This window comes from Antechinus flavipes, chromosome 1, assembly GCF_016432865.1.
Source record: "Antechinus flavipes isolate AdamAnt ecotype Samford, QLD, Australia chromosome 1, AdamAnt_v2, whole genome shotgun sequence".
Classification (NCBI taxonomy): Eukaryota; Metazoa; Chordata; class Mammalia; order Dasyuromorphia; family Dasyuridae; genus Antechinus; species Antechinus flavipes.
The window spans coordinates 703629136-703638251 of record NC_067398.1 but is presented as its reverse complement, the minus strand read 5'-3'; the positions used below and the strand labels follow the sequence as shown (position 1 = coordinate 703638251).

The 9116-nt window shown below is 38.6% G+C and overlaps 1 protein-coding gene across 1 annotated transcript in view; it reads left to right on the top strand.

Annotated features, from left to right (window-relative positions):
• The first annotated feature begins 477 nt into the window (after positions 1–477).
• Positions 478–9116, top strand: part of KSR2 (kinase suppressor of ras 2) — a 562622-nt gene continuing 553983 nt past the window's right edge. Inside the window, 1 exon segment of the mRNA XM_051972874.1 lies at positions 478–735. Within this exon segment, the coding sequence (XP_051828834.1) occupies positions 562–735 (174 nt within the window). The 5' untranslated portion in view covers positions 478–561.

The window sequence follows — 9116 nt, the reverse complement described above, 5'->3', positions numbered from 1 at the left end:
TCTATTTTCCTCCTCCTCCTCCTCCTCCTTCCCCTCCTCCTCTTCCTCCTCTATCCTTCCCCTCCATCCTCCCCTCCCCTCCCACTCCCTCCTCCTCCTCCTCCTCCTCCTCCTTCTCCTCCTCCTCCTCCTCCTCTTCCTCCTCCTCCTTCTCCTCCTCCTCCTCCTCCTCCTCCTCCCTAAGTGCACAGCATCACCCACTACCTGGCTGGCTCCTGAGCTACATTAAGCATCTCCTCTGGAGCCGGCTACCGAGAGGAGAGACCCTGTGATGGAGCTGACTGGATGCCCAATAAAACAATAAATTCTCGCTTTCTTTAAAAAAAAATCCTCCCCCCACCCCCCACCCTGTGTGAGATGTGAGCTTTTTTCTTCAGGTTGACTGGTTGAGAAGTGGCCGGAGGGGCGGAGGTGTGTGTGTGTGTGTGTGTGTGTGTGTGTGTGTGTGTGTGTGCAAGCATACCACCACCCCTTTCTTTTTCTCTCTCTCTCTTTTTCTTTTTGGCCCTGGGAGGAGGAGGAGTGAGGGGAGAGACGGGAGGGGGTTTTGCAGGGCAAGCGATGGATGAGGAAAACATGACGAAAAGCGAAGAGCATCTGAGTTTGCAGAAAGCCCTGCAGCAGTGCGAGCTGGTCCAAAATATGATCGACATCAGCATCTCGAACCTAGAGGGGCTCCGAACGAAATGTGCCACCTCCAACGACCTGACCCAGAAGGAAATCAGGACCCTGGAGGTAGGCTTGCTTATGCAAAAAAAAAAAAATCCTCCCCCCTTCCCTATTCTCTGAATTCCCAATAAACCGGCTTGGGGTGGGGGTTGGGGGGGCAAGGTCTCAGAGAACTGTAGGAGCGAAACGCTTGTGGATGGTTTCTGGTTCTGTGATTTATCACCTTATAAAGTGGCTCTTCTCTACACCTTGCTTGTGTTGATTTCTCAGCTCGGCTTGGTCATTGTGCGCCCCCCCTCCTCCTAGGGAGTCCTCTCTCTAGCTGTGGATTTGTTTATATACAATGGGGGCTTGTGTGCAGTGTAATAAATTAAGGAGCTGCAGTGAGTCTATGTGAGCCTGCGCATTCTGCAGGTGGTCGGAAGGTGTTTTTTTGGATAGCAAAATGTGGCCATCTATAAATATAGAGCTTCCTCCCCCCCACTCTTTTCTCCTCTTCTCTTAACCACCTTCCCCCACCTTCCACCATCCTCTGCTTTCTTTCTGTTCTATGGCAGGAGGCAGGTATGAATTTTCTCCTCATTGATCATATATTCCTGGTCAAATTTTTTTTTTCATGCTTAAAAATATGGAAAAGGAAAACAGAATCCTAACCATACCACTAAATATAAGTGGTGTGCGGGGATCTCCCCTTGGGGTTTAGAACTGTGTGTGAATGAGAGGAGGGGGATCATCTCTATAAGTATATTGCAACCCTCTCTCCAAGAGGTTTGGGGAATGATAAAGAAGGGGAAAGTGCCATTACTTAAGGAAATAGTCTTAGGAAAGAGTATACCTAAGTATAAAAGAGGGTTAGGGAAGCAGTTTCAGAAGGCCTTTGGGGTGGGGAGATTCAGAGGGAGATAAAAATATCTCTTTACCATCCTTGGGCTTAGTTCAGGATGCAGTTGAAGATGCTGCAGAATGGACCTCCCCCACACCCCCATTCTCCACTCTCCCAGCCTCCCGTCAGCATTCATATATGTGACTTAGTCCAACTTGGGAAGATATTGATTGGTGTTTTGCAGAAGGGTACCTGGAGGCAAAGGCTAGGGGCTTCAAATGCTTCCTTCCCTCATTCCCTCCGACTGATGTGGTAGGAAGGCAAAAACATGCATTTGGCATCCCTGGTGCTGGGACTCTGTCCTCCATCTCTGGCCTTGGAGTTTGGAAATTCCTAGTTTCTGAGGCCTGAACTCCCCAGTGATTCAAGCAGCCTTAGCTTGGCTACTGACCCAAGCTTCATGTCCAACCTCCTGTCCAGGCTGGGATACGTCCAGAAGCTCAAACTTGGCCATGGAGGGGTGAGGTGTTCACCTCGTGTCAGGACTTACTAGTTTAAAAAAAACATTTTGGGAGTTTTGGAGATGATAGTGGTGGAATCAACTGTTTGTCTCTGTAGGATGATTCTTGTTTTGCTCCTGTTGTCTGGAAAAGAGGCCTTCATTGATGAACCAAGTCAATCAAGGCAGTTCACATGAGAGAGTGGGACATCATGGAATGATGGTGGGCTGGGAGTCAGAAGAGTTCGGAGTTTGAATCCAACCTCCAATGCTTAATGCTTGGGTGACCCCAAATAAATCTCTTCAGCTATGTTCTCATCTGTTAAATAGAGGTTATGATCATCCTTACCTCACAGAGTTGCTTCGAAGCTCCAGGGAGATAATGCTTGTAAAGCACTTTGCAAACCTTAAAGTGTTCTTTGAGGATGCTCTGAGAAGTTGTGGAATAACAAATAGAGAGTTGGCTTTGTAGCGTAAGTCTTGAGTTCAAATCTTGCTACTCACACACAATCACTATGGTCTTAGAAAAATCATTGTGTCTCTCAGTTTTCCATGTAACTCTCTCCAGTGATAAGTTGCAGAGAGGGAACTGACTTCACTTGTAGAGAGACTTTCTCTTCCAGGAGTTCTTTGTACTAATGAACTCACTGGTCCATATCCCTATCCCCTATATGAATATAAGCTGCTGTCATTAGGATTGCTATATCTGAAGTACTTTGGAAACCTTAAAGTGCTATATGAATGCAATAAATAGCTATTATTATTTTTAGTAGTAGTAGAATGGAATAGCAACTATATTTGAGTTTGAGTTCTGCTTCTGACATGCACTATGTGACTCCGGGCAAATCACCTAACCTTTCAATGCTATAGGAAGATTCTCAGGTGATAGCTTAAAGATTAGTTATCCAATTTTTTTCAGTAGAAAGTTTTCACACTGAAAGTTCTCTACATGGATAAAATTACAGCCCCGTTTAACCTCCCTGTCTGCCCCATTCTCCTGCAAAAAGTGATGAAAGGAAGTGATTTTGAACAACATAAAAATCCACCTTCTGTAGAGGGATGATAGGAGATTCAATCTTGTCCTTTCCTTCACGCCAGGAGCTATAAGATTTGACCTTGGTCCTGCCTACACATAGAGGGTGGTAGGCAGCTTGAAAGACCTCAAGCTCTTTTTGATTGTCTTCCCTGATGACAGAATCTAAGCTTTTTGAGGGCAGGGATTATTCCATTTTTGTCTGTATCTCTCCTACCTAGCACTCTCTGATTTAAATAGACATTTATTAAATGTTGTTGAGTGATCAATATGATTCAAAGATCCTAAAGGAAAGACAGGTAACAAACACTGCAGAATCTCCCATAGTTTGCAGTTTGCAACTTTCTCATTACTTCTTTCAGAAGCCTCAGGACCTCTGGGGGAAATTAACCATGACATAGCTTGGCATTGCATTGATATCTGCTGAGATTTCTATTTTGAAGGTTATTTAATCAATCAGCAAGCATTTGTTAAGTCCTTACTCTGTGCTAGGTGATGAGGATACAAAACCAAAAATACATCCATCCCTATATTCAACTAGTCCATCAAGGAGCATTTATTAAGCACCTACTATGTTCCAGATACTTGGTTAGATAGTGGGAATATAAATATAAAATTGAGACAGGTCATCTTTAATGAGCTTATATTTTATTATTATTATTAGTGTTCTTAATTCAGATAGAAATTATTGTGGGTCAAACTATTTTTCTAATATTGTCAGTCTTACATGTTCGGTGTTCGGTAGACCACTATGCTTGAGGAGAGAATGTTGTTTTTTGTAATTGTATGGAAGGTTTGGGAGGGATGTAAGCTCATGTTTTTACAGGATCAATCAAAGCCTGGTTAGTACAACTTCAGTGTCAGAGAGGGTGAGGGGAAGAACTTGTACTTCATCTTCTTCCCACGTGCTTTGAATTCTTCCATTAGATCTCCATATATTGAAAGCTTTGGAATTCATGTAGCTTGTTGGTTTTGAGTATTTCATAGGGGATTATATTTTAAAAACATTGTTCTTAAACTTTTATGGCTTCCTGTTATGTCATAGGGAATGTAGGCAATCGTTTTGTCTATGATGATCCCTGATTTCCAATATAATTTATTTGCTGAATCCCCAAAGTATATTTTGGGGTCTGTGTTGATAATTTTAGGATTGTTTATCTGTTTATAACAAGTCTTTGGGGTATAATTCTGGCCACTTCAAGAATTCAGTAGATAATAACATTTTGTGACCTGCGATCATATATTGCAGAGTTCTATCATTTGCTTACAAACTCTGGCTTGATCAACATATACAACTCTGTGAGGATGACTTTTCTGTAATTTCTCTTAACAATGATGGGAGCTGATATAATTCTTTTTTATTTTGAATAGTATTTTATTTTTCCAAATACATGTAAAGATAGTTTTCAACATTCATTTTTTAAAAAGACTTTGTGTTCCAAATTTTTCTCCCTCCCTTCTTTACCCCAAGACAGCAAGCAATCTAATGTAGGTTAAATTTGTGCAAATTGATTACATCTTATAAAGCCTTTATTTTCTACAAATAAATAATAGCTAGTGTATATATGTATATATCATATATACACACACATACACACACACACAGAGAACTTTACAGTCTATAAAGCACTTTATAAATATTGTATCATATAATCCTCACAATCCTGGAATGGAGGGGCTGCTATTATCCTTATTTTATGAAAGAAAAAATTGAGTCACAAAGAGATTAAGTGATTTACCAAGCATCTGGGGCAGGATTTGAACTTGGGTCTTCTTGGTTCAGAGTTCTGAACACTGCATTTCCTAACTGCCTTTGCAAATCTACTTTTGTTTCCTTCTTGTCCACATATTGTTGCTTGAGCATTTAAAATGGATATCTCCCATGGAAAGCCTTTTGGTTTCACTCTATCTTCACCATTTTGTAGGTTCTATGGGAGGTAAACCTATTGATCACATTTGATAAATTCAGTGGCATAAAGTATCATCAGCTTTTACTATACTCTGGGAAGTACTGTCTGTTGTAGATGTTTGTTTGCTTTTGCAAATTTTCAACTTGTTTATTATGTTATTTGAGAGCATTTGCTAGTCTTTATCTTTTTATAACTTCCCCATGGGTGATTGGTTACTATATGACACATTTTTGTTTGGATACTTTCTAAATCCATTGTTGTTTGTTTTATTGTCCTCAAAGCATATTGGTTTTGTGAAGGTCTTAATTGCTTTAAATGTGTCCTTTCCAGTGAATTTTGATTTCAGGATGCCAGCATGTCTCTTAACATACATAACCATAATTTTTGCCTTGAAAACTTAATGCCTGATATATGTTGCTTGGAGAAGACTAAGGTATTTGATTTCCAGATTTAATCAATCAAGCATTTGTTAATCACCTTCTATATGCTAAGCACTGTGTTAGAGATATAAAAACAACAACAGCAATAACAAAGGAATCCCAATTCTTAAGGAAATCATATTTTAGTAGAGGAGATAATTACGTACATATAGAAGAATATACAAATGAAATACAAAATAAATACAAGGTAGTTAGGGAGGGTTCAAATAGTTACAGAGATCAATAAAAATTTCATGTTGAAGGTGATATTTTAGTTGAAATGATAGCTTCTATGAATTAAAAGAGGGGGGAAGTACATTTCAGACATGGGGGTTGACTAATACACTAATACTAATAATAATACACAGGCGTAGTGATGGGAAATGGAGTACTGCAGACCGGCTTGGTTGGATCATAGAATGTGAGAAGGAAAACAATGTATAATAACACTGGAAAGATAGAATGAAACCAGGCTATGAAGGACTTTGAAATCCAAACAGAGAAAGTTTTCTTTAATTGTAGAGGCAACAGGGAGCCATCTCAGTTTATTGAGTAAAGGAGTGACATGGATTGTAGTAGGGTGAGACTTGGTGGAAGGAGACCAATCAGGAGGATATAGTGGTATTTTATTATAGGTAGGTGAGAGGTGATGGTGGTTTGTATAAAAGTGATAGCTGTGTGAAGAAAGAGAAAGAGACATATGGATATAGAAATAGCGAGATAGATGATTTACAAGCCATTCTCCAATTGATAAATGGTCAAAGGATACGAACAATTTTCAGATGATGAAATTGAAACTATTACCACTCATATGAAAGAGTGTTCCAAATCACTATTAATCAGAGAAATTCAAATTAAGACAACTCTGAGATACCACTATACATCTGTCAGAATGGCTAAGATGACAGGAAAAAATAATGATGAATGTTGGAGGGGATGCGGGAAAACTGGGACACTGATGCATTGTTGGTGGAGTTGTGAACGAATCCAACCATTCTGGAGAGCAGTCTGGAATTATGCCCAAAAAGTTATCAAACCGTGCATACCCTTTGATCCAGCAGTGTTTCTACTGGGCTTATATCCCAAAGAGATACTAAAGAAGGGAAAGGGACCTGTATGTGCCAAAATGTTTGTGGCAGCCCTGTTTGTAGTGGCTAGAAGCTAGAAAATGAATGGATGCCCATCAATTGGAGAATGGTTGGTTAAATTGTGGTATATGAATGTTATGGAATATTATTGTTCTGTAAGAAATGACTAGCAGGAGGAATACAGACAGGCTTGGAGAGACTTACATGAACTGATGCTAAGTGAAAGGAGCAGAACCAGGAGATCATTATATACTTCAACAATGATACTGTATGAAGATGTATTCTGATGGAAGTGAATTTCTTTGACAAAGAGACCTAACTCAATTGGTTTCAATTGATCAAGGATGGACAGAAGCAGCTACACCCAAAGAAAGAACACTGGGAAATGAATGTAAACTGTTTGCATTTTTGTTTTTCTTCCCGGGTTATTTCTACCTTCTGAATCCAATTCTCCCTGTGCAATAAGAGAACTGTTTGGTTCTGCACGCATATATTGTATCTAGGATATATTGCGACATATTTAACATATATAGGACTGCTTGCCATCTAGGGGAGGGGGTGGAGGCAGGGAAGGGAAAAATTGGAACAGAAGTGAGTGCAAGGGATAATGTTGTAAAAAATTACTCTGGCATGAGTTCTGTCAATAAAAAGTTATTATAATAATAAAAAAAAGAAACAATAATATATCCATATAAGCTGTGAATCCCCAATTAAGATGTGAACTCCTTGAGAACCTTGTTTTTTTATTTGTATCCCTAGTGTTTAGCACAGTGCTTTGTACACAGCAAGAGCTTAATAAATGCTTTTTAAAATTAAAAAAAAAGATGATTTATTGGCTATGTAGAAAAATTAGACATTGAAAAGAGTCAAAGCTAATACCAATATCAATAATGTATTTTTTGGTGAAATCATAGAATTTGATATCATCATGCATTGTGCATCAAGTGATTAGTATTATGTTTACTATATTTGAAAGAAAATCTCAATTTAAAAAATTACTAATTTCTTTTCTCAATTATCTGGGAGACCAGAAGAATGATATGTCTTTTAAAAAATAAAAATAGGAAAGTTTAGTGGGAGGTTTTGGGGAAAAGGTAATGAATTTTCTTAGGCATATTGAACTTAAAATATCTTGAGGGTGTCTAATTGGAACTATCTAATAGGTAATTGGTGATATGGAAAACTAGAATTAAGGAAAGAGAATGGAGCTAAGTATATAAATATGTGAACCACTTGACCAGAAGTTATAATTGAATTTGGGGGTGCTGATGAGTGACTGATGAGGTCAGTTAGAAAGTATATCATGAAAGAAGAAGGCCAAGGAAAGAACTTTGGGGACAATCATGTGTAGGATTGATGAATCAGCAAAGAAAACAGGGAAGGAGTAGCCAGACAGGTAAGAAGAGAACCAGGTAAGAAAGAAAGGTAGGAGGAGAACTAGGTGAGAATCATTCCATGAAAAGCCAAAGAGACTGCATTTAGGAGATGAGGGCAGTTAACAGTGTCATGGACAGCACAGAAATTAAGAGAAATGAAAACTGTGGAATAATTACAAGCTGGCAATGAAGAGAGAGCTGTAACACCTGCCCTGGAGTCAGGAAGACCTGAATTCAAATCTAGTCTCAGATACTTGACACTTTCTAGCTGTGTGAACCTGGGCAAGTCATTTAACTGCAATTTCTCTCCCTTCCCCCCAAAAGAGAGCACAGGTAACTTTGGAGAGAGCAATTTCAGTTGAGTGATGAGGTTGGGAGTCAAACTGCAGAGAGTTGAGAAGTGAGAGAGAAAAGTGGTAGTAACATTTATGGTGTAAATACAGTGGTGGATGTTATAAAAAATTTATACTTATTTTCTAAATGACATTTTGATATATTGAAGAAAGTTCTTTTATTAAATGAAGAAGCTGCTTAATGTATTTTTTGGTGAAGCCATATAACAATATCATCATGCATTGCAATCAAATGATTAGTACTATGTTTACTATATTTGGGAGAAAAATCCCAATTTAAAAAAAATATTAATTTCTTTTTTTTTTTTGTGAAAAATGGCAAGTATCATTCTAAATCAAATCTAAATAAATAAATCTTATAGTCATGAGCTGATAGAGTCCAAAGACAGAGTTGATCTTAATCATATAGGGATTCCAGGAGCACTTTCCTCCAATTCTCTTTATATTCTTTCCAAGAAATGAGTCCACAGGAAGGATCTACTGTAATCTAGTAGCTGCCAGACAGTTTTTTAGTGAGCTTCATTACAATCTTAAAGAATCCCTGTTCCAGGTGATTTGTACACAAGAAGCACTTAACAAGTGTTTCATTCATTCATTTATCAGGTCAGGTGCTAGAGATGTGATAACAAAAAGAAGTTCTTTAGTTGGTAGTAGGGCTGGGGCTGAATGGAACATATGAAGCAGAGAAGTTACATCTACAAAATAATTAGAGGAGAAAATGAATGAATGAAACATTTATTAAGTGCTTATTATTTATTAAGTGCTTATTATATGCAATGTGCTGTGCTAAGAACTGATGAAATCAATAAAAAAGTAATCAAAAAAAAAAAGGTTCTTGCTTTCTGGAGCTCACATTCTAATGGGGATGACAATGCATGTGAAAGGAGAGAGTACTAAGTCTTGATGCACCAGGAAAGACTTTCTGTAGAGAGAGGCCCTTATTTGG